General features: G+C 40.2%; 2 protein-coding genes across 5 annotated transcripts in view; both read left to right on the forward strand.

The window, feature by feature from the left end:
- LOC116533930 (zinc finger protein 718-like) overlaps positions 1-25783 on the forward strand; it is a 139718-nt gene that overhangs the window by 97252 nt on the left and 16683 nt on the right. Inside the window, exon 1 of one of the 3 annotated variants that reach the window (XM_032253838.1) lies at positions 19445-19481. The exons of the other annotated variants lie outside the window; for them this stretch is intronic. Within the exon in view, the coding sequence (XP_032109729.1) occupies positions 19472-19481 (10 nt within the window). The 5' untranslated portion in view covers positions 19445-19471. Of the gene's footprint in view, positions 1-19444; positions 19482-25783 lie in introns of those variants that run through there. 3 annotated transcript variants of the gene reach the window in all.
- LOC116533931 (zinc finger protein 141) overlaps positions 1-25783 on the forward strand; it is a 132509-nt gene that overhangs the window by 17110 nt on the left and 89616 nt on the right. The window lies entirely within an intron of this gene.

Genomic DNA, 25783 nt, shown 5'->3' on the forward strand with positions numbered 1-25783 from the left:
ATTTGCCTGTCCAAAGGAGGCAATCAGATGTGCATTTATCTCGGTCAGCAGAGGGATGACTTTGAATAGAATGAGAGGCAGTTTTGCCCTAGGCAGTTCCCATCTTGACTTGGTGATTTTGGGGGCCCCAAGATTTATTTTCCTGTCACAAGATTATGTATCCTGATGCTTTAACAAATACATTTACTAGTTCAGTTTTTGTCGATTTACTCTAGAGTTTATATATATATATATATGCATAATTATATAATCTACAAACAGTAAAATTTTTATTTCTTTTCCAAAGCTGGAGAGCTTTGTTCTCCTTTTCCTTGCCTAATTGTTCTGATGCAGATTTTTAGTAATATGTTAAGATAGAAGCTGTGACCCTGGAGGCAGGCCTGCAGATTTTGGCCTTGGCTTTGGTCTCTGAAGCAGCCCTGTGTGTCTGTACATTTGAAGGATCTAACAATGATTACAGTTTCTATAAGTAGTTCTGGCAGGTAAAGATCTCCTTTTGTCCTGTTCCCAGGCTGATGAGATTATCTCTAGGGTTGCAGAGAAGGATTGTAGCTGAGTCACAAGGGTGCTGCAGGGTCTGCTGTGGGGTCTGCTTTTGATGGTTGTGTCACCAGAGATTTGGACAGTCATGGATTCTTTCTGGGCCTTGGAAAGATTAAATTTCCTTGAGGACGTTAATCTATATGGCAAAAAGTAAGGTAGGGTTTTGAAGTTTGTCTGCATGTGATGGGCTAAGTACTAAAAGTACTGCTCTAAATCATCCCATTCATACCAAGTGCATGAGTGGGATTGGCTTCTATTGATTACCAGGGAACAGTTTTCACAGGTCTCTGGGTCCCTGAGTGTGTACAACTGGCCATGGACTGTGGCTGTGAGGGCTAGAACTGAGTCATAGGGCTGCTTCAGGGACCACAGCTGAGGCTAACATCTGTAGGCCTGCCTCCAGGGTTATAGCTGGGTGTGTCTTCTTGCAGGTCTCTTGATGGGAAGGACCACATGTGTACTATAGCTGAGAGGAGATTGAAAAAGGTTGCAGAACTGCTTCAGAAGCCTTAGTAAGACCAAGCTTGGCGTGCCATGTTTTGTGTGCAGCCATGTCTATGGGCTCTGGAGTTGGCCACCTGGGTAAGGTCCTGCTTTTTCCAAATGTCCTTACTTGATCTTTGGCTCCACAGAGGTTTTACACCCCTAAAAAGGCAAGCACCTTTCTACTTATGTTTTCTGTGAGCCTACCGCTTAAGATATCTTACATAAGTGGAATCACACACTGTCACTTTGTGTCTTATTTCACTTAAAATAATGGGCTTTAAGATTTTTTCTTATTGTAGCATCTGACAAGATATTTTCATTTGAAGCTAAAGAATATTTCATTGTATGTATAAACCACATCTTTTTAAATCGTTCAACCATTAAGGGACATTTCAGGTTTTTTTTCACTTTTTGACTTTTCTAAATTATACCGTTTGGATCTGTGTCCTCATTCAAATCTGAGGTCGTATTGCAGTCCCTAATGTTGGAGGTGGGGCCTGGTGGAATGTGATTGGATCACAGGGTTGACTTCCCATGAATGGTTTAGCAGCAGCCCCTCTGGTACTACTGTCTTTGCCACAGTGAGTTTGTTTTCCTGAGATCTCATTTTTTAAAAGCGTGTAACACCTCCCTTTTCACTCTCTTTTGCTCCTGCTCCCACTGTGTGAGATGACTTAGTCTTTATTTGCTTTCTACTGTAATTGGAAGCTTTTTGAGGCAACTCCAGAAGCAGAAGCTGCTATGCTTCCTGTACAGCCTGCAGAACCATGAGCTAATTAAACATTTAAAAAAAATAATAAATTATCTAGTCTCAGGTATTTATAGCAGTGCAGGAATAAACTAATAACAGTGAATATTGCTGCAGTAAACATGGATGTGCAAATATTTCTGTCAGATGTACTTTGCATATTTTGAATAGATGCACAGAAGTAGAATTACTGAGTCATAGAATAACTTTTATTTTTAAAAAATTAGTAAGTGTATATTTCTTAGTTTATTAGAAATCCCCATACATTTTTAGGGGGTTCATCACTTTCTTCCCACCAACAGTGCACCAGGGTTTCAATTCATCTACGTTTTTGACATTTGCTATTTTTTGTTTGCTTGATATTGGCCATTCTAATTAATAAACAATAATACCTCATTGTAGTTTTGCTTTACATTTTTCTAAAGATTAAAATTTTTTTCAATAATTGTTTGCTATGTGTATTTCATCTTTGGAGGAACATTTTTATCTCCTCTCCATTTGTTAATCATGTTACTTTGTTGATTTTTTGGAGTTTATTGTGGATGTTAACTTCTGTCAAATGTATACTTTTTTTTTTTTTTTAAGGTTATACTGCATTTTATTCTCTCAAAGTACAAATCAGGCCAGGCACAGCGACTCATGCTTGTAATCCCAGTACCCTGGGAGGCCAACGCAGGAAGATCTCTTGAGCCCAGGAGTTCCAGACTAGCTCGGCCAATGTAAGGAGACCTCCTGTTCACCAAAAATAAAAAAAAATTAGCCAGGCATGGGAGCTCAAGCCTGTAGTCCCAGCTACAGAGGATTCCTTGAACCTAGGAGACTGCAGTGAGCACCACGCTTGCACCACTGCACCCCACCCAGCATGGGCAACAGAGCAGGACCCTCTCTTTTTTTTTTTTTTTTTTTTGGAGACGGAGTTTCACTCATGTTACCCAGGCTGTAGTGCAATGGCGCGATCTTGGCTCACCTCAACCTCCGCCTCCTGGGTTCAGGCAATTCTCCTGCCTCAGCCTCCTGAGTAGCTGGGATTACAGGCACGCACCACCATGCCCAGCTAATTTTTTGTATTTTTGGTAGAGACGGGGTTTCACCATGTTGACCAGGATAGTCTCGATCTCTTGACCTCGTGATCCACCCGCCTCGGCCTCTCAAAGTGCTGGGATTACAGGCTTGAGCCACCGCGCCCGGCCGTGGACCCTGTCTTTAAAAAAAAAAAATCAGACATGTTAGACAAAATTGATTAAGGTGGGGAGAGCTTTCCTATGTTTAAGGAAAGCTAAACTGGTCACAATTGGCTCACATCTGTAATCCTAGCAATTTGGGAGGCCAAGGTGAGAGGCTCACTTGAGCCCAAGAGTTTAAGACCAGCCCAGGCAACAAAGCAAGACCCTGTCTCCACAAAATAGCTGGGGAGTGGTGTACATGCCTTTAGTCCCAGCTACTCAGGAGGGTCCCTTGAGAGTAGGAGTTCAGGGTTCCAGTAAGCTATGGATCGTGCTACTGCATTCCAGCCTGGTGACAGAGGGAGACTCTGCCTTTAAAAAAACAAAAAAGAGTGCTAGCCACACACAGTGGCTCACTCCTGTAATCCCAGCACTCTGGGAGGCCAACACAGGAAGATCACTTGGGCCCAGAAATTCAAGACCAGTCTGGACAACATAATGAGACCCCCCCCCAGTCTGTCTCTCTCTTTCTCTCTCTCTCTCTCTCTCTATATATATATATATATATATAGAGAGAGAGAGAGAGAGAGAGAGAGAGAAAGAGAGAGAAATAATATACACACACACAAATTTTATATATAAAAGTTTTTATATATGAATATATATATATATATATATAAAATACGTATGTAAGGCCCCACCCAGCCTTATTCTTGTATTTTTCAGTGCAGATAGGGTTTTACTATTGGTCTCCAACTCCTGACCTTGTGATCGTGTCTCGAACAGGCTGGTCTCAAACTCCTGACCTCATGATCTGCTTGCCTTAGCCTCGCAAAGTGCAGAGATTACAGGTGTGAGCCGCCACCAGCACTGTCCCACAGTGTTTGCTTTTAACAGCTTTATTGAGGCATAGTTAGCATACAATAAAATGCATGCAACCTCTGCCTCCCAGGCTCAAGCCATCCTCCCACCTCAGCCTTCCAAGTAGCTGAGACTACAGGCTCGCACACCACCATGGCTGGCTAATTTTTGCATTTTTCATAGATACGGGGTTTTACCATGTTGCACTGGCTGGTCTTGTACTCCTCAGCTCAAGCAGTCCGCCTGCGTCAGCCTCCCAGAGTGTTAAGATTACAGGCTGGAGCCACCACACCTGTCCTAAAATGTACATTTTATTGTATTTGTTTTGTTTTATTTTATTTATTTGTTTTTTGAGACAGGAGTCTCCCTCTGTCACCAGGCTGGAGTGCAGTGGCACAATCTCAGCTCACCGCAACTTCCGCCTCCCAGGTTCAAGCGATTCTTCTGCCTTAGCCTCCCAAGTAGCTGTGACCACAGGCATATGCCACCACAGCCAGCTAATTTTTTTTTAATTTTTAGTCGAGAAGGGGCTTCACCATGTTGGCCAGGATGCTCTCAATCTCCTGGCCTCATGATGCGCCTGCATCAGCCTCCCAAAGTGTTGGGATTACTGGCGTAAGCCACTGCACCCTGCCTAAAATGTGCATTTTAAAAGTATGTAAGTATCGATATACATAAATACCTGTGAAACCTTCACCACTTCAACATAATGAATTTACCCACATCCCCCCCAAAGTTTCTTCATGCTGCTTTATAATCCCTCCCACATGCTATTCCCTGCCCCCCACCTCAATCCCCACTACCACCAATCTGCTTCTGTCACTGTATGTTAGTTTTACTTAGCATAATTGTTTTGAGATTCATCCACACTTTTGTGTATATAAATATTTCATGCTTTTTTATCATTGAGTGTTTTTCCATGACGTGGCATGGACTGTTTCTCGTTTTGGCTTATTACAAATAAAGCTACTGTAAATATTCACGTACAAGTCATTATACAGACATATGCTTTCATTTCTCTAGAATAAATACCTAAGTTTGGAATGGCTAAGCCTAAAGGTAGTAAATGCTCAATTTAAAAAATAAACTACCAGGCCGGATGCGCTGGCTCACGCCTGTAACCCCAGCACTTTGGGAGGCTGAGGCAGGTGGATCACCTGAGGTTGGGAGTTGGAGACCAGTCTAACCAACATGGAGAAACCCTGTCTCTACTAATACAAAATTAGCCAGGCGTAATGGTGCATGCCTATGATCTCAGCTACTCGGGTGGCTGAGGCAGGAGAATTGCTTGAACTTGGGAGGTGGAGGTTGTGGTGAGCCGAGAAGTTGCCACTGCACTCCAGCCTAGGCAACAAGAGGGAAACTCCATCTCAGAGTGGGGAGAAAAAAAAAAACTACCAGGCTAGGCAAGGTGGCCCAGGCCTGTAATCCCAGCCACTTCAGAGGCTGAGGTATGAAAATCTCTTGAACCTAGGAGGCAGAGTCTGCAGTGAGCCACATTTGCACCACTGCACTCCAGCTTGGATGACTGGAGACGGTGAGACTGCCTCAAAAAAATAAAATAAACTCGGTGCAGTGACTCACACCTGTAATCCCAGCACTTTAAGAGGCCAAGGCAGGCAGATCACAAGGTTGGGAGTTTGAGATCAGCCTGGCCAATATGGTGAAACCTGTCTCTACTAAAAATACAAAAATTAGCTGGGTTTGGTGGCAGCCGTCTGTAATCCCAGCTACTAGGGAAGCTGAGGCAGGAGAATCACTTAAACCTGGGAGGCAGAGGTGGCAGTGAGCTGAGATTGCGCCACTGCACTCCAGCCTGGCAACAGAGTGAGCCTCTGTCCCAAAAAATAAAAAAAATAAGGCCAGGCACGGTGGCTCTCGCCTGTAATCCCAGCACTTTGGGAGGCTGAGGGGGGCAGATCACCTGAGGTGTCGGGAGTTCAAGACCAGCCTGACCAACATGGAGAAAACCTGTCTCTACTAAAAATACAAAATTAGCTGGGCGTGTGGCCCATGCCTGTAATCCCAGCTACTCGGGAGGCTGAGGCATGAGAATTGCTTGAACCTGGGTTGGAGAGGTTGCAATGAGCCAAGATTGCAGCATTGTACTCTAGCCTGGGCAACAAGAGTGAAACTTGGTCTCAAAAAAATAAAATACCAAACTGTTTTTGGAAGTGGATATACTATCTTACGTTCCCACAAGCAGGATATGAGACTTTCAGTTACCCTGAATGGATATCAACATTTGATGTACTCAATCATTTAAATTTTAGCCATTCCAAACGGTACACAACAATCTCATTGTGGTTTTAATTTGTACTTTCATAATGACTAATGATTTTGTTTTTGTTTTTATTTATGTATTTATTTATTTAAGATAGAGTTTCACCCTGATGGCCAGGCTGGCCTTGAACTCCTAACCTCAGGTGATCCAGCCGCCTCAGCCTCCCAAAGTGCTACGATCACAGGCGTGAGCCACTGCACCAGCCAATGACTTATGATTTTGAGTATATTTTCATGGGTTAATTTGCACTGATCTGCCAGGCAAAGTGGTTCACGTTTATAATTGCAGCACCTTTGGAGGCCAAGGATGGCAAATCACGTGAGCCCAGGAGTTCAAGACCAGCCTAGGCCACATGACCAAACCCTGTCACCGAAAAAGAAAAAAATTGATTAGCTGGGCATAGTGGCATGAGCCTGTAATCCCAGCTACTTGGGAGGGTGAGGTGAGGCTTGAGCCTTGCTGGTGGAGGCTGCAGCGAGCCATGATTCTGCCACTACACTCCAGCCTGGGCAGCAGAGCGAGACCCCGTCTCAAAAAAAAAAAAAAAAAAATCAATTAAGGCCAGGTGCTGGTGGCCCACACCTGCAGTCCCAGCATCTTGGGAGGCTGAGGTGGACGGATCACGAGGTCAGGAGTTCAAGAGCAGCCTGGCCAACATGGTGAAAAATACAAAATACAAAAATTAGCTAGGCATGGTGGCACGCACCTGTAGTTCCAGCTACTCGGGAGGCTGAGGCAGAAGAGTCGCCCGAACTGGGAGGCAGAGGCTGCAATGGCCAAGATCACACCACTGCACGCCAACCTAGGTGATGAGCAAGACTCCATCTCAGAAAACAAAAACAAATCAACTGGATAGCATAAGGGGAAAATAATTGCACTGATATGACATTGTGGTTCAGGTAATTTGCCCATATGTTCTGTTTTATTTATTTATTTATTTATAAGCACTATTAGAGTAGATACTTATTTTTGCTTTTTTTTTTGAGACAGAGCCTTGCTATGTTGCTCAGGCTGGAGTGCGGTGGTGAGATCTTGGCTCACTACAACCTCCACCTCCTGGGTTCAAGTGATTCTCCTGCCTCAGCCTTCCAGCAGCTGAAACTACAGGTGTGCACCACCACGTCTGGCCAATTTTGTATTTTTAGTAGAGATAGGGTTTCATCATATTGGCCAGGCTGGTCTTGAACTCCTGACCTCAAGTGATCCATCTGCCTCAGCCTCCCAAAGTGTTAGGATTATATGCATGAGCCACTGCTCCAGGCCTGCCCATATGTTTGTTTATTTATTTCATTTTACATTTTGTGGTACATGTGAAGAACATGCAAGTTTGTTACATAGGTACACATATGGCAGTGTGATTTGTGCCTTCCTCCCCATCACCTGTATCTGGCATTTCTCCCCATGCTATCTCTCTCCAACTCCCCACCCCCCGCTGTCCCTCTCCAATTTCCCCCCTACAGACCCCAGTATGTGATGCTCCCCTCCCTGTGTCCATGTGTTCTCATTGTTCGACACCTGCCTATGAGTGAGAACATGCGGTGTTTGATTTTCTGTTCTGTTAGTTTGCTGAGAATGATGGTTTCCAGGTTCATCCATCTCCCTACAGAGGACACGAACTCATCGTTTTTGAAGGTTGCAAAGTATTCCATTATGTATATGCGCCGCATTTTCCCTGTCCAGTCTATCATCGATGGGCATTTGGGTTGGTTGGTTCCAGGTTTTTGTGATTGTAAACAGTGCTGCAATGAACATTCGTATGCATGTGTCCTTACAGTAGAAAGATTTATAATCCTTTGGATATGTACCCAGTAATGGGATTGCTGAGTCAAATGGAATTTCTATGTCTAAGTCCTTGAGGAATCGCCACACTGTCTTCCACAATGGCTGAACTGATTTACACTCTCCCCAACAGTGTAAAAGTGTTCCTATTTCTCCACACCCTCTCCAACATCTGTTGTCTCCAGATTTTTATTTTTATTTTTATTTTTTGAGACGGAGTTTCGCTCTTGTTACCCAGGCTGGAGTGCAATGGCGCGATCTCGGCTCACCGCAACCTCCGCCTCCTGGGTACAGGCAATTCTCCTGCCTCAGCCTCCTGAGTAGCTGGGATTACAGGCACGCGCCACCATGCCCAGCTAATTTTTTGTATTTTTAGTAGAGACGGGGTTTCACCATGTTGACCAGGATGGTCTCGATCTCTTGACCTCGTGATCCACCCGCCTCGGCCTCCCAAAGTGCTGGGATTACAGGCTTGAGCCACCGCGCCCGGCCTCTCCAGATTTTTTAATGATCACCATTCCAATTGGCGTGAGATGGTATCTCAATGTAGTTTTGATTTGCATTTCGCTAATGACTAGTGATGATGAGCATTTTCTCATATGTTTCTTGGCCTCATGTATGTCTTCTGTAAAGTATCTGTTCATATCCTTCGCCCACTTTTGAATGGGCGTGTTTGATTTTTTTTTGTAAATCTGTTTTAGTTCTTTGCAGATTCTGGATATCAGCCCTTTGTCTGATGGGTAGATTGCAAAAATTTTTTCCCATTCTATTGGTTGCCAATTCAGTCTAATGACTGCTTCTTTTGCCATGCAGAAGCTGTGGAGTTTGATTAGGTCCCATTTGTCTATTTTGGCTTTTGTTGCCAATGCTTTTGGCGTTTTGGTCATGAAGTCCTTGCCTATGCCTATGTCCTGAATGGTTTTGCCTAGATTTTCTTCTATGGTTTTTATGGTGTTAGTTCTTATGTTTAAGTCTTTAATCCATCTGGAGTTAATTGTAGTGTAAGGTGTCAGGAAGGGGTCCAGTTTCTGCTTTCTGCACATGGCTAGCCAGTTTTCCCAACACCATTTATTAAACAGGGAATCCTTTCCCCATTGCTTGTTTTTGTCAGGTTTGTCAAAGATCAGATTGTTGTAGATGTGTGACGTTGCCTGTCAGTACTCTGTTCTGTTCCATTGGTCTATATCTCTGTTTTGGTGCCAGTAGCATGCTGTTTTGATTACTGTAGACTTGTAGTATAGTTTGAAGTCCGGTATAGTTTGAAGTCCGGTAGTGTGATACCTCCCGCTTTGTTCTTTTAGCTTAGAATTGACTTGGCTATGGAGGCACTCTTTTGGTTCCATATGAAGTTAAGGTAGTTTTTTCCTGTTCTGTAAGAAGGTCATTGGTAGCTTGATGGGGATAGCATTGAATTTGTAAATTACTTTGGGCAGTATGGCCATTTTCACGATACTGATTCTTCCTAACCATGAGCATGGAATGTTTCTCCACATGTTTGTGTCCTATCTTACTTCGTTGAGCAGTAGCTTGTAGTTCTCCTTGAAGAGGTCGTTTGCGTTCCTTGTTAGTTGTATTCCTAGGTATTTTATTCTCTTTGTGGCAATTGTGAATGGCAGTTCGCTCTTGATTTGTCTCTCTTTAAGTCTGTTATTGGTGTAACAGGAATGCTTGTGATTCTTGCATTTTTTTTTTTTTTTTTTTTTTGAGACGGAGTTTCGCTCTTGTTACCCAGGCTGGAGTGCAATGGCGCGATCTCGGCTCACCGCAACCTCCGTCTCCTGGGTTCAGGCAATTCTCCTGCCTCAGCCTCCTGAGTAGCTGGGATTACAGGCACGTGCCACCATGCCCAGCTAATTTTTTGTATTTTTAGTAGAGACGGGGTTTCACCATGTTGACCAGGATGGTCTCGATCTCTTGACCTCGTGATCCACCCGCCTCGGCCTCCCAAAGTGCTGGGATTACAGGCTTGAGCCACCGCGCCCGGCCGATTCTTGCACATTGATTTGATTTTGTATCCTGAGACTTTGCTGAAGTTGCTTATCAGTTTCAGGAGATTTTGGGCTGAGACAATGGGATCTTCTAAATATACAATCATGTCGTCTGCAAATAGAGACAATTTGACTTCCTCCTTTCCTAACTGAATATGCTTTATTTCTTTTTCTTGCCCGATTGCTATGGCTAGAACTTCCAGTACTATATTGAATAGGAGTGGTGAGAGAGGACATCCTTGCCTAGTGCCAGATTTCAAAGGGAATGCTTCCAGTTTTTGCCCATTCAGTATGATATTGGCTGTTGGTTTGTCATAAGTAGCTTTTATTATTTTGAGATACATTCCGTCAATACCTACTTTATTGAGGGTTTTTAGCATAAAGTGCTGTTGAATTTTGTCGAAGGCCTTCTCTGCATCAATTGAGATAATCATGTGGTTTTTGTCTTTGGTTCCGTTTATGCGGTGAATTACATTTATAGACTTGCATATGTTGAACCAGCCTTGCATCCCTGGAATGAAGCCTACTTGATCATGGTGGATACGCTTTTTGATATGCTGTTGCAATCGGTTTGCCAGTATTTTATTGAAGATTTGTTGCATCTATGTTCATCATGGATATTGGCCTGAAGTTTTCTTTTCTTGCTGAGTCTCTGCTGGGTTTTGGTATCAGGATGATGTTGGTCTCATAAAATGATTTGGTAAGGATTCCCTCTTTTTGGATTGTTTGGAATAGCTTCAGAAGGAATGGTACCAGCTCCTCTTTGTATGTCTGGTAGAATTCAGCTGTAAACCCATCTGGTCCTGGGGTTTTTTTGGGTTGTAGGCTCTTAATTGCTGCCTCAACTTCTGCCCTTGTTATTGGTCTATTCAGGGTTTCGGCTTCTTTCTCGTTTAGGCTTGGGAGGATGCAAGTGTCCAGGAATTTATCCATTTCTTCCAGGTTTACTACTTTATGTGCATAGAGTAGTTTGAAATAATCTCTGATGGTGGTTTGTATTTCTGTGGGATCTGTGGTGATATCCCCTTTATTGTTTTTTATTGCGTCTCTTTGATTATTCTCTCTCTTTTTTTTTAATTAATCTGGCTAGTGGTCTGTCTATTTTGTTGATCTTTTTGAAAAATCAGCTCCTGGATTTATTGATTTTTTTGAAAGTTTTTTTGTGTCTCTATCTTCAGTTCTGCTCTGATCTTAGTTATTTGTCTTTTGCTAGGTTTTGAGTTTATTTTATCTCGCTCCTCTAACTCTTTCATTTTGACGATAGGGTGTCGATTTTAGATCTTTCCTTGCTTCTCATGTGGGCATTTATTGCTATATGTTTTCCTCTAGACACTGCTTTAAATGTGTCCGAGAGATTCTGGTATGTTGTGTCTTTGTTCTCGTTGGCTTGTAAGAACATCTTTATTTCTGCCTTCGTTTCATTGTTTATCCAGTCAACATTCAAGAGCCCGTTGTTTAGTTTCCTTGAAGCTGTGTGATTCTGAGTTAGTTTCTGAATCCTGAGTTCTAACTTGATTGCACTGTGGTCTGAGGGACTGTTCATTATGATTTCCGTTCTTTTGTATTTGCTGAGGAGTGATTTACTTTCAATTATGTGGTCAAGTTTAGAGTAGGTGTGATGTGGTGCTGAGAAGAATGTATATTCTGTGGACTGGGGTGGAGAGTTCTGTAAATGTCTATTAGGTTTGCTTGGTCCAGGTCTGAGTTCAAGTCCTGGATATCCTTGTTAATTTTCTGTCTCGTTGATCTGTCTAATATTGACAATGGGGTGTTAAAGTCTCCCACTATTATTGTTGGGAGTCTAAGTCTCTTTGTAAGTCATTAAGTACTTGCTTTATGTATCTGGGTGCTCCTGTATTGGGTGCGTATATATTTAGGATCGTTAGCTCTTCTTGTTGCATTGATCCTTTTACCATTATGTAATGTTCTTCTTTGTCTCTTTTGATCTTTGTTGGTTTAATGTCTATTTTATCAGAGATGAGAATTGCAACTCCTGCTTTTTTTGTTCCTCATTTACTTGGTAAATCTTCCTCCATCCCTTTATTTTGAGCCTTTGTGTATCCTTGCATGTGTGATGGGTTTCCTGGATACAGCACACCGATGGGTTTTGGCTTTTTATTCTATTTGCCAGTTTGTGTCTTTTGATTGGGGCATTTAGCCCATTTACATTTAGAGTTAATATTGTTATGTGTGAATTTGGTCCTGCCATTTTGATGCTAGCTGGCTGTTTTGCCCATTAGTTAATGTAGTTTCTTCATTGTGTAGATGCTTTTTACCATTTGGTATGTTTTTGGAGTTGCTGGTACTGGTTGTTTTTTTCTATGTTTAATACTTCTTTCGGGAGCTCTTGTAATGCAGGCCTGGTGATGATGAAATCTCTCAGTAATGGCATGTTCATAAAGGATTTTATTTCTCCTTCACTTATGAAGCTTAGTTTGGCTGGAGAAAGAAGTTTAAATAAAGTGTTCTTTACCACCTGATAAAGAGGCCAGACGTAGTGGCTCATGCCTGTAATCACAGCACTTTTGGAGGCTGAGGAGGGCAGATCACCTGAGGCTGAGAATTTGAGACCAGCCTGACCAACATGGAGAAACCCATTCTCTACTAAAAATACAAAAAATTAGCCCGACATTGTGGCACATGTCTGTGATCCCAGCTACTCTGGAGGCTGAGGCAGGAGAATCACTTGAACCTGGGAGGCAGAGGTTGAGGTGAGCCAAGATTGTGTGCCATTGCACTCCAACCTGGAAAACAAGAGTGAAACTCCACAAAAGAAAACCTGATAAAGAACTGGGGACATTCGGTCTTGATTAAAGCAAAATAAAAAGTATTATAAAAATGCATCAGCAGTTTGGCAATTATTTTTTTAAATACAGTCAAGCATGTAGCTGGATATAGTGTAAAGTCAAATTTCACATACATGCTTGTCCTAGTGCCTGGCTTTTTTGGATCGATCAGAGGGCCCTGAAAACATACCAGAAAGGAGGTAAATGGGATTATTTGACATGTTTAGGTACATGTGATTGCCAAAATGATGTTCAATCTTCTTTAGGTTATATTTTTGTCAATAATAGTAATACATATTTCAAAACTGTATGGGATTTCTAAAATAGTATATGCTATTCATTATAATTATGGTTATTATTACCTTATGGTAAACCACAGTAATAATAACATTTCTTTGGGAGTAATAAAATTACTCCCAAGTAATAAAATTTTATTATACCAAGTATAATAAAAATTAAATACCAAAAAAATACTTTGTCAAATTTTCATGTTAAACCAGCTGATACCAAATTGTTTAAAATAGTTTATAACCAATGCTTAATTCCATATTCCTGGGAACACAATTAAAGCTTCAGGTACATTTAGTCACCTGGTTGGCCATTTAAACATTTTATAAAGGGGTTTCATTCAGTTGTTATTTTCAATGCATGTATTCTGGTTGTATAAAAGCTTTCCCATGCAAGAAGGCTGAGATTATTATGCTACAGTGTATTTGCACCAGGTATGAAAAGCTTTTTATGGTTTTAATCTTCTGAGAACATTGGAGAAAAACTGTCCTTGCCACCCACACTATAACAAAGCTTCAGGACTCTGGGCTTTGGTTTAATGGGTTTTGAGAAGGGTCCCTCCACACTTTTGGAACTCTGCACCCATTCGAACCCTTGAGGTAAAGCTAACCAGGGAAATCTCTCCCAAGAAGATAGCATCCTTGATGTAAATAGCTTTTCTCAAGTTCACAAATTAAAAGTTCTGCTATTATAAAACTCTTTTCTTTGAATTTTTTTCTTGCTTATGCCTCTACAAACATTAAAAGTAGAAAAGTGTTCTGTTATGTGCACTTATGGGGTATACTTTTATTTGTAAAGGAGTTTGCAGCCAGCCTTACACATGGATAAGATTACACTTTGATAAATAAAAGATGAAAGTCCAGTCAGTGTAGGTAAGAAACTTTAATGGTACATACGTTGCCTCATACTCAGTCCAAAAACAAACCATTGGTTTACTCCTCTTAACCCACACCATGAGTTAAAGAGAAGATTGCCAGGAGGCCTTCACTCTTCTAGAGGGGGATCATTTGTTAGGTCCCTTTTCTATGGTTTAAAGTGAAAGAAGCAATGATTAGCTGGGCACGGTGGCTCATGCCTGTAATCCCAGCACTTCGGGAGGCTGAGGCAGGCAAATCACGAGGTCAGGAGTTCAAGACCAGCTGACCAACATGGAAAAACCCCGTCTCTACTAAAAATACAAAAATTAGCTGGGCATGGTGGCACAGACCTGTAATCCCAGCTACTTGGGAGGCTGAGGCAGGAGAATTGTTTGAGCCGGAGAGGCGGAGGTTGCAGTGAGCTGACATAGCACCACTGCACTCTAGCTGGGTGACAGAGCAAGACTCCATCTCAAAACAAAAACAAAAACAAAAAACTGATTAAAAATGTGTCCCTGATGATAGGCTCTATAGCAGATTGTATTGTAAAGATTATAGTTACACAATAGACTTTAAATTCTTTTGTGAAAGTTATAATAGAATTGACTAAACAAAGAAGTACTTGTGTAGCTGCTGGCACTTGTGGCCTATGGAAAAATACATCAAATAAAGATTATAGAAATTCAGTGGTAGGATATTAACAAAGAAATTGCTTAGTTTTATAAGTAAACTCATTCTTTGATCTATTTAATTTGATCTGGCTCATTCTTTGATCTATTTAATTTTACAAGGTTTGGTTTATGGAAACCTTGGGCAAGGAGCATACTGTGAACTCTTGGTATTTTCCTCCCAATAATCAAAATAATAGTCTCCCTTGTGCACTTTATTCTCTTAAAGGTTTTAAATGCTTGCATGCAGCCATCTTCAGAATGTTATATGGTCTCTCTTAACTAGAATAACAGGCGCTAAAAGAAATGTGAAAACGTGAGAACACCATAACCTATAAATAACGTGCTGAGACGAGAAACCCAAAATGATGGTAACTGATGGTGACTCTAAGGCTCTAAGTTTTGGACACACTCTAAGTGAGAACCTAACCAAAAAGGGGGACGTTTTTAAACAAAATTCTGGGATGCCGTTATTTTGACCTAAGCTCATACACTAGGCCCAACAGACCAAACCAAAATGGAGTTGTTTGTGCTAAGACTTTAAGGAAGCACACAAGTCCTAGAACAAACCAGGTTTTGTTTTGTTTTTTTTTCCTCCTGCAAATCTCTATAACAAACATTCCTAACAGCATAGGTATCCGCCCCCATTAAATCTTAACCAAATACATTTGCTCTCATCAAGAGACCATCAAACTTCAGATAATCATGCAACAAAAGCTCCAGCCATTTCCAGGATAAAACACACCCTTGGGCATCAAGAAACTACCCTGCCTCCACTAGACAGAACAGGGCGAGAGTTCCGCGATCCCCAATAGGCAGGTACTACGTCCCAAGCCAGCATAAGGAAGTTACAAGAAAAAGACCATCAGTTCCTCCACCTCCTAAAAAGATTTAGGGGGATCACATCTCTCACAGGTATATAAGGCAGGAAAACAGGGTCTGGAGGCAGGGAACATAAGGCCAATTCACATCAGCTATATCAGGAAATATCCTCTCCATAGGGCATCACACTGTAAGTAACTATACTTTATCCTCTCCATTTATATAGGGCATACCCGAAGTAACTAATGGATTCGTCTAGGCAGTATTTAAATTCCTAAAAATTCTGTAATGGGGCCTTTGAGCCCCTACACTTGGGCCCACACTGTGGAGTGTGCTTTCATTTTCAATAAATCCCTTTATTCCTTCCTTGCTTTGTTTGTGCGTTTTGTCTAGTTCTTTGTTCAAGATGCCAAGAACCTGGACACTCTACCAGTAACAATATATTTTTGACAGCTTTGTCAAAAATAAGTTTGCTATAGTTGTATGGATTTATCTCTGCGTTCTCTCTACTGATCAGTTTTATGCTGTTTTAATTATGGTAGCTCTGTCGTATCATGTAAAGTCAAATACTGTGATTCTTCCAGTTTCTTTTTTCTTACAATGGCTTTGGCTATTCTGAGTTCTGTCTACATTATAAAATTGTTTTTCCTATTTCTATGAAGAATGTCATTGATGCTTTGATAGGAATTGCATTAAATCTACAGATTTAATGCAATTAAAAATCTGTAGATTAAGTCTGTAGATTGTTTTGGGGAGTATGAAAATTTTAATAATACTGATTCTTCCTATTCATGAACATAAAACATCTTTTTTTTTGTCTTGCTTAATTTCTTCCATCAATGTTCTATAGTATTCATCATAGAGATCTTTCTTCACTTTAGTTAAGTTCATTCTTGGGTATTTAATTTTAATTTGTGGCTATTGTAAATGGGATTACTCTCGTGGTTTGATTTTCAGATTGCTCATTGTTTGGCATGTAGAAACACTAATTCTTTAATCCTGTATCTTGACTAAATGTATGAGTTCTAACAGTGTTTTAGTGAATTAGGTTTTTCCAAATATAAGACTGCATCATATGCAAACAAAGTTCTTTTTTTTGTGACAGATATTTTTCTCTAGAAGTCTCTTTTGTTTGATATAGCCACTCCTACACTGTTTTAATTATTGGCATGGAATATTCTTTTTCATCTTTAAACCACTAACCTATGTATTTTCTTAAATCTAAAGTAAGTCTCTCGTGCGCAGCATATTGTTGATTTTTAAAATCAATTCAGACATTCCATGAGTGTTTTATTTTTTGCTCCAATAACAGAATATCCTAGAGTTGATAATGTCTAAAGAAGTTTTCTTAGCTCACAATTCTGGATGCTCAGAAGTCCAAGATCATCACAATACGACCAAAGGCTTGAGGATGACAGAAAGTATATACCAGAGCCACTTTGTTCATTGTTTTCTGACCATTTAGTAGTTTCTATGTTTTAATTCTTTCATGTTTTCTTCCCTTGCATTTTCTTGAATTTTTGTTTTGTTTTTGTTGTTATATGCTTTCCTTTTCTTTTTTGTGTGTATCTACTATAGTTTTTAATTTCCAAGTGACTTACATAAAACAACTCATAGTTATAAAAGTCTAACTTGAGATAAAAATTTAACTGCCTTTTTTTTTTTTTTGTACTGATAGGGTCTTGCTGTGTTACTCAGGCTGTAGTGCAGTGTATTCACAGCTCAGTATAGCGTCAACCTCCCCAGGATCAAGCAGTCCTCCCATCTTAGCCTCCTGAGTAGCTGGGACTACAAGCACAAGTCCAGCTGCCTTTTTAGGGTACTTTATGTAGAGACAGGATTTTGCCATGTTGTTCAGGCTGGCTTGGAGCTCCTGGGCTCAAGAAGTGCACTTGCGGCCGGGCGCGGTGGCTCATGCCTGTAATCCCAGCACTTTGGGAGGCCGAGGCGGGTGGATCACGAGGTCAAGAGATCGAGACCATCCTGGTCAACATGGTGACACCCCGTCTCTACTAAAAATACAAAAAATTAGCTGGGCATGGTGGCGCGTGCCTGTAATTCCAGCTACTCAGGAGGCTGAGGCAGGAGAATTGCCTGAACCCAGGAGGCAGAGGTTGCGGTGAGCCGAGATCGTGCCATTGCACTCCAGCCTGGGTAACAAGAGCGAAACTCCGTCCAAAAAAAAAAAAAAAAAAGAAGTGCACTTGCCTTGGCCTCTCAAAGTGCTAGGATTACAGCATGAGACATCACACTCAGTGATTCTTTTTACAAAAGACTAAATAGCTTTGTGAGATCTTTATTGTATTCATGTATTTATTTTAGAGACAGGGTCCTGCTATATTGACAAGGCTGGTTTTGAACTCCAGGCCTCAAACAAAAGTTAACTTCTATGCATAGAAAAATTAAACAATTTTACTTCCTTTAACATACTATGGCACCCTTTACATTGTTTATATTGTGTACCTGTTAACAAATTATTGAAGCTGTATGTATTTTAATACTTTTTTGTAGCTTTTATGCCAGCATTAAAAGTGATCTATGCACCATAGTTTTATAGCCTTCTATGTATGTATGTTTTCCAGTAAGATTTATACTTTTATGTGTTTTCTTGCTGGAAGTTAGGATTCCATTCTTAGAACTTGAAAAATTCTGATTAGCATTTTTTTGTAAGACAGGTCTAGTGATTATAAATTTCCTCAACTTATTTTTTTAATCTGAGAATATCATGATTGATACTTCATTTGTAAAGGACAGCTTTGTCAGATATAGTCTTCTTATTTGTCAAAGTTTTTTCTTTCTTCATTTGCACTTTAAATATATGGCCTCACTTCTATGTGGCATGCATGGTTTCTGCTGAGCTATTTACTGATGACCATATAGATGTTCCCCAGTATGAGAAGAGTCTCTTTTCTGTTGCTTCTTTTAAGAATCTCTCTCCTGGGCACCGTGGTTCACGCCTGTAATCCCAGCACTTTGGAAGGTAAAGGTAGGGAGATCACAAAGTCAGAAGTTTAAGACCAGCCTGGCCAACATGGCGAAACCCCATCTCTACTAAAAATACAAAAATTAGCTGGGCATGGTTGCAGTTGCCTTTAATCCCAGCTGCCCACGAGGCTGAGGCAGGAGAATCACTTGAACCTGGGAGGCGGAGGTTTAAGTGAGCCGAGATGGTGCCATTGTACTCCAGCCTGAGTGACAGAATGAGACTCCATCTCAAAAAAAAAAAAAAAAGAATCTCTCATTGTCTTTGAATTTTGGCAGTTTAATTATAATGTGTCCTGGGCAGTTTCTTTTTTAGGTTCTTCTTGCCGTAGATACTTTGAGCTTCATAAAGCTGAATGTCTAGTTTTCTTCCAAGACTGTGAAAAATTGAAGACATTATATCTTTAAACAATTAAAAAAATTTTTTTTCTCTTTTGAAACTCTTAAAATATACACCTTTTAACAGTTTGTTATACAATATGGGCCCCAAATGCTTTATTCACCCTTTTTTTTTTTTTTCTTAAGACAGAGTCTCACTCCATCGCCAGGCGCCAGGCTGGAGTGCAGTGGCACAATCTCGGCTCACTGTAACCTCTGCCTCCTGAGTTCAAGCAATTCTCCTGCCTCAGCCTCCCGAGTAGCTGGGACTGCAGGCGCACACCACTACACCCAGCTAATTTTTGTATTTTTAGTAGAGATGGGGTTTCACCATTTTAGCCAGGGTGGTCTCAATCTCTTGACCTTGGAATCTGCCCACCTCAGCCTCCCAAAGTGCTGAGATTACAGGCATGAGCCACCGTGCCCGGCTGACATTTTCATTTTTTAAAAAATTCTAGTTAGGAACTTTCAAATGACTTAATTTAAGTTTGCCAGTTTTTTGTTTGCTTGTTTGTTTTTTGTATAGCAGAATCTCCTATTAAAACTTTCTCTTAAATATTTCAGTTCTATTATTTTGTACTTTACCTCCAGCATATCTGTTTCTTTTTTTAATGGTTTCTTTTTCTGTATTATAATTGTGATTTTGTTCATGCATTGTTGCAAAAAATTTAGTAATCTGTGTACTTTTGCAGCTTATTGAGTTTTTATTTTTATTTTTTTTTTTTGAGACAGAGTCTCACTCTGTTGTCTGGCTGGAGTGCAGTTGGGTGCTCTCAACTCACTGTAACCTCTGCCCTCCAGGTTCAAGCGATTCTTTTGCTTCAGCCTCCAAGTAGCCATGACTACAGTTATGCAACACCACATCTGCTAATTTTTGTATGTTAGGTAGAGAGACAGTTTCGCAATGTTGGTCAGGCTGGTCAGATTCTTTAAGATTATCATGAATTCTCTGTTAGTCATGTTTGAGATCTGTATTTTATTGTAAGTGGTTACTGGAGCATTTTTAGTTTCCTTTGGTGGTGTTTTATTTGCCTGATCCTTCATGATCCATTAAGCCTTGTTTTGATGTCCTTGCATATGAAGGAGCAAATACCTCTTTCAGTGATTATAAACTAGTTTGGAGAGAGAAATATATTTTATTGGATCTCTGGACTTAGGAGATTTCTGATGAGCTTGCAGTTAAGTGGAGCTTGCATTGGAGCCAGGTCCCATAATTACTACTGGGTCTGCCGTGAAGTTCATGTTTGGCAGGCCTATAATCAGGGCGTCAGACAGTTGTGGATTCTATTTTCTGAGAAGACTAAACCTTCTTCAAGATGTTGACCAATGCAACTGGTGCTCAGAAAATTTAAAAAAAAAAAAAAACTCCATTATATCTGGGGGTGCTGATGCAATAAATGTTAGTTGGTGTGACTCCTGCTGTGAGGTTTTTGCTGGTTTTTTTGGAAATGCTCTAATCCAGTCATTGTACAGATTCCTAGATGAGGTGGGCTGATTCTTGATCACAACTGAAATGTTGTGGAACTGATTCATAGGGCTGCTTCAGCATACACAGCTAAGACTTCAGGTCTGCTTCTGGGTTCATGGCATTTCTCCCCTCAGATTTCTGGGTGGGGAGGACTGCTCCCAGACTTCAGCTGACAGGGAATGGAGCTGGGTTATAGGGCTGCTTCAAGATTCACAATGGGAATAAAGTCAGCTAGGATGCCTACAGGGGCACATAGAGGTGTGCTTTTTGGCACGTTTCAGGTTAGTAAAACTGCTCCTGGGGCCGGTCGCGGTGGCTCAAGCCTGTAATCCCAGCACTTTGGGAGGCTGAGGTGGGTGGATCACGAGGTCAAGAGATCAAGACCATCCTGGTCAACATGGTGAAACCCCGTCTCTACTAAAAATACAAAACATTAGTTGGGCGTGGTGGTGCGTGCCTGTAATCCCAGCTACTCAGGAGGCTGAGGCAGGAGAATTGCCTGAACCCAGGAGGCGGAAGTTGCGGTGAGCCGAGATCGCGCCATTGCACTCCAGCCTGGGTAACATGAGTGAAACTCCGTCTCAAAAAAAAAAAAAACTGCTCCTGGACTTTGGTTGCGTAGATTTGGAGCCAGGTTATAGTGTCATGTCAAGATCCACCGTCAGTTCCAGGCGTGGTGGCTCCTGCTTGTAATCCCATCACTTTGGGAGGCCAAGGTGGGCGGATCATCTGATGTCAGTTCAAGGCTAGCCTGGCCAACTTGGCAAAACCCTGTCTCTACTAAAAATACAAAAATTAGCCCAGTATGGTGACAGGCACCTGTAATTCCAGGTACTCAGGAGGCTGAGGCAGCAGAATCACTTGAACCTGGGAGCCGGAGGTTGCAGTGAGCAGAGATCACACCACTACACTCTCCAGCCTGGGTGACAGAGTGAGACTCTTGTCTTAAAAAAAAAAAAAAAAAAAAAAAAAAATTCACCATCAAATAAATATTGGCAAGCCTACATCTAGGGGTACAGATGTATGTTTCTGTCTGTGGGTTTCTGCGTGTGCAGGATTTCTGCCATGCCATGACTAATATGTGCAAGGTGTGGGGTTTGGGCTAATTTAGAGATCACAGACAGAACCAGTATAAAGGCCTTTCACCTAAGACACAGGACATTATGAATTCTCCCAAGTCTCTTGATTGGTGGTGCTAATGGTAGGAACAAAACCAAATAGTCTATAGTTATGTTTACATTGAGAGTTAATTATATTTCATTCTGTAGCTGGGACTATGTTGGACAAGCCTGCCACTCAAGCAAGGGCATGCCCTCTTAAAGCAGCCTTCCTCAGTCTTGGATTCACAACCTTTTTTTTTTTGTTTTTTTTTGTTTGTTTTTGTTTTTGTTTTTGTTTTTTTTAAGATGGGGTTTCACCATGTTGGTCAGGCTGGTCTTGAACTCCCGACCTCAGGTGATCCGCCCGCCTTGGCCTCCAAAGTGCTTGGATTACAGGCATGAGCCACCACGCCTGGCCTGGATTCACAACCTTTTACATGAATTTTTAAGTTTTCATAAATGTTCTTTTATCAGGGCATAACTGCTGTATTTTCATAACTGTAGAAGTTGTGGGTAGAGAACCTCCTATTCTGCCATCTTGATATGTCGATCCCTTGTATGTTTCACTTTCTGATATGTCTGTGTCATTTATCTGATTTCAAATTCAAAATTTCTGAAATAAAATGCTCAAATTTACATGTGTAATAAGTTCATGTATTGTCATGGCTCATTTTCAGTGGAGCATTTTATTAATTATTGAGGTGCATTTTCTTTTACTTCTTTACATTGCATGCCAAAGATTCAAAATCTTGGCTCTTCAATAAGTACATAGTCACAGTTTAAAACTGTAGTTATTTAGAGGATTGTTTTTATGATACATTGATATTATGTTTAATCTTTTGTGGATCAGAATTTTTATTGTATTCAACTTCATTTTACTGGGTAGTCTTCTTTCACATAGATTCTCTTTTTAATTTTTTTCATTTCTACATATTTGTATGATAATTTTCAACTCTGTACTTTTTATGACCAAGTTATGTTTAATTCAAATAAAAATCATTGGGGTTCACTTTAAGCAAATTAAAATACATTTATAAGTCAAATGTTTTTATTCCCTATAAAATTTATGTGGTATTTGCCTGTATAAATACTGCCCCTTCTTTGTTTATAAAGTATTATTATTTTTGAGACACAGTCTGTCTGTCACCCAGGCTGGAGTTCAGTGGCATGATCTTGGCTCACTGCAACCTCTGCCTCCTGGGTTCAAATGATTCTCCTGCCTCAGCCTCCCGAGTAACTGGGATTACAGGCACGTGCCACCAACCCTGGCTAATTTTTGTCTTTTTAATAGAGACGGGGTTTCAGTGTGTTAGCTAGGCTGGTCTCAATCTCCTGACCTCATGATCCACCCCAAAATGCTGGGATTACAGGCATCAGCCACTTTCTTTGATGGTCATCAATGTTTTCTTGTGTAGGTGAGTAGTCAAAAAACTGTGTAAAATTACCATCTATCTATTGTTTTATTATATGTTATTCTGTGAGAGAAACACTTATTATTTGCAGGTGATTTCTGAAAAATGTAACCTTTCTAGGTAGATGTAAATAATTGTTATTAAAAAATTGCCTTAAACATTTTCAAGTGTACAGTTTAGTTATGTTAAGTATAATTGTATTATATTGCATTGGGTGTCTAGATTAATTTTTATCTTATAAAAGTAAAATATCATGCCCAATAAAAATAAACTACCCCCATTTTTTCTTCAGCTCCTGAAGAACACGATTTGACTGTTTATAATTTTGACTAATTTTTATATTCTTACCACTGTAATTATGTAATGTCTGTTTCTATCTGACTATATTATTTTACTTAATCTAATGTTCTCAGGCTTTGTTTTTGTAAGATATGTCAAAACATATGTTTAAAATGAAATAATATATTATTGTGTATATTATATATGTCACATTTTAAAAATCTGATACTGATCTATAAAATGTTAAAATTCGTGTTGTTTCCAGAAACTGTCTTTTGTAAATGATAGTGAATGACCAGGCATGTGTAAATATCTATTTAAAGTCCCGCTTTGAATATTCTTAGCATATTTCGGATACTGTGATGTAGTACCATGCGTATTTTCATGTTTTTGTTTCCTGAGCCTTAGATGTCATATCCAAAAAATGATTGCCAAGACCATGCTTGAAGTCTTTATCATCTATGTTTTTATTAGATTTCACATATATGTAAGATCATATGGTACTTGTCTTGGTGGATCTGGCTTATTTCACCTAATGTCATGGCCTTCAGGTTCATCCATGTTGTTGCAAATATCAAAATTTTGTCTTTTGTAGCTCAATGATATTTTATTGTATATATATACTATTTTCTTGATCATCTGGTTTTCAATAATTGGATTGATTCCTTATCTTGGCTATTATAAATAGTGCTGTAATAAACGTGTAGATATCTCTTTGACATACTGATTTTGTTTTCCTTAGCTACAAAGAAAATAGAACTATCATATGCTCTAGCAATCCTGTTTAATGAAAAAATTAAAAATAGAATATATGTTTCAGCAGTCCTGTTTAAAAAATAGAACATACAATCCAGCAATTTGAAATTTTTTTGTCAGTGTTTTATAGTCTAGATGAGGAGTCAAACAGTCTAAATTACCATCTATTGATTGTTTAAATATGTTATGCTGTGATGCTTTTTTTCTTATAATGACTGTACTAACTTACAATTTTACAACTGTATTTGTTTCCTTTTCCATATATTCTCACCAACAATTATTAGAGGGGTTTTTTTGTTTGTTTATTTGTTTTGGAGATGAAGTCTTGCTATGTCTCCCATGCTGGAGTGCAGTGGCGCTATCTCAGATCACTACAACCTCCGTCTCCCAGGTTCAAGCAATTCTCCTGCCTCAGCCTTCCGAGTGGCTGGGACTACAGGTGCACACTACCACGCCTGGCTAATTTTTTTTGTATTTTAGTAGAAACAGGGTTTCACTCTGTTTCCCAGGCCGGTCTCAAACTCCTGCACTCAGGCATTCCACACTCCTTGGCCTCCCAAAGTGCTAGGATTAGCGGCATAAGCCAATGTGCCTGGCCAGTCTTTTCAGTAACAGTCATTCTCATTGGAATGATGTATTGTATTGTGAGTTTGAGTTGCATTTCTCTGGTAATTAGTGATGTTGAGCATATTTACATGTACTTTTGGCCATTTGTATTTTTTCTTTTGAAAAATGTCATTAAGGCCTCTTGCCTGTTTTTCAATTGTGTGTTATTTTTGTTTTAAGTTTGCTATATATTCTGTAAGTTTATCTTTCGTCATAAATATATTTTGCAAATATTTTCTTTCATTCTGTAGGTTATCTGTTCATTCTGTTGTTTTTTTGCTATGCAAATCATTTTGTTTTTAGTAATTTGCGCATTTTTACATGTGCTTTGAGGTCTTACTTGAAAACTCTTTTCTCTGTAATATGTGGTAAAACATTCCTCTTGTGTTTACCTCAAATTGCTTTATATATTTGGGTTTCCCATTTAAATCATTTAAATCTTTATTTGTGATTGAGTTTCCTTTTTTTTTTTTTTTTTTTTTGGAGGTGGAGTCTTGCCCTGTCACCAGCCTGCCTCCCAGGTTCAAGTGATTCCTCTGCCTCAGCCTCCTGAGTATCTGGGACTGACTACCTATGCATGCTACCACGCCCAGCTAGTTTTTTTGTATTTTAGTAGAGACAGGGTTTCACCATGTTGACCAGGATGGTCTCTATCTCTTGATCTTGTGATCCACCTGCCTCAGCCTCCCAAAGTGCTGGGATTACAGGCGTTAGCCAATGTGCGCAGCCTATGATTAAGGTTTTTATATCATAAGAGGTAGGGGCGTAGCTTTATTTTTTATTTTCTTTGATTGTCATGTAGATACTCAGTCTTCCTTGCACTATTTATTGAAAAGACTGTCTTTTTCCAATGTGTGTTCTAGACATCTTTGTTAAAAATCCCTCGGCTTTTGCTTCATGGATTTTTTACTGGGCTCACTGGATACTGTCACCTGTCTGTTTTTATGCCAGGATCATGGTCTTTTGATTACTGTAGCTTTCTGGTATATTATGGAGTCAGGTAGTGTGATATCTCCAGATTTATTCTTTTTGCTCAGGATTTGTCTATTTGGGGGTCTTTGGTGGTTCCCTATAAAGTTTAAGCTTGTTTTTTTCCATTCCTGTGAAAAAAGTCATTGGTATTGTTGTACTGGACTGAGTGTAGAAAGTTAGCACCAAGACAAAAGTATGCCAGATTGCAGGGTCATTTATTATGCCGGCGACCACAGAGGACTCACGTCTCTCCAACCTGTGCCCCCGAGCTCAGGGGGACCAGGGGTTTTAAGCTGAAAAACCATATCCTGGATTTAGGACCAAGAGGGTGAGGGGATGCAGGGCAAGCAACTTTTTAGCACTTTCTGATGAGCAAAAGCAAGCACTTTTGGCAGTTACTGATAAGTAAAGGCAAGGAACTTTACAGAAGCCAAGGTCAGCAGTTATTGCAAGGAGAATGGGGAAGTCGTTAAAACTTATTTTTGGAAAATAGCTTTGTCTTGTACAAAATGGCGTTGCTCAAGTTCTTTTCTTTTTTTTTTTTTTTTTTTTTTTTT

This window comes from Sapajus apella, unplaced genomic scaffold, assembly GCF_009761245.1.
Source record: "Sapajus apella isolate SASKATOON/1434 unplaced genomic scaffold, GSC_monkey_1.0 scaffold85, whole genome shotgun sequence".
NCBI classification, from domain to species: Eukaryota; Metazoa; Chordata; class Mammalia; order Primates; family Cebidae; genus Sapajus; species Sapajus apella.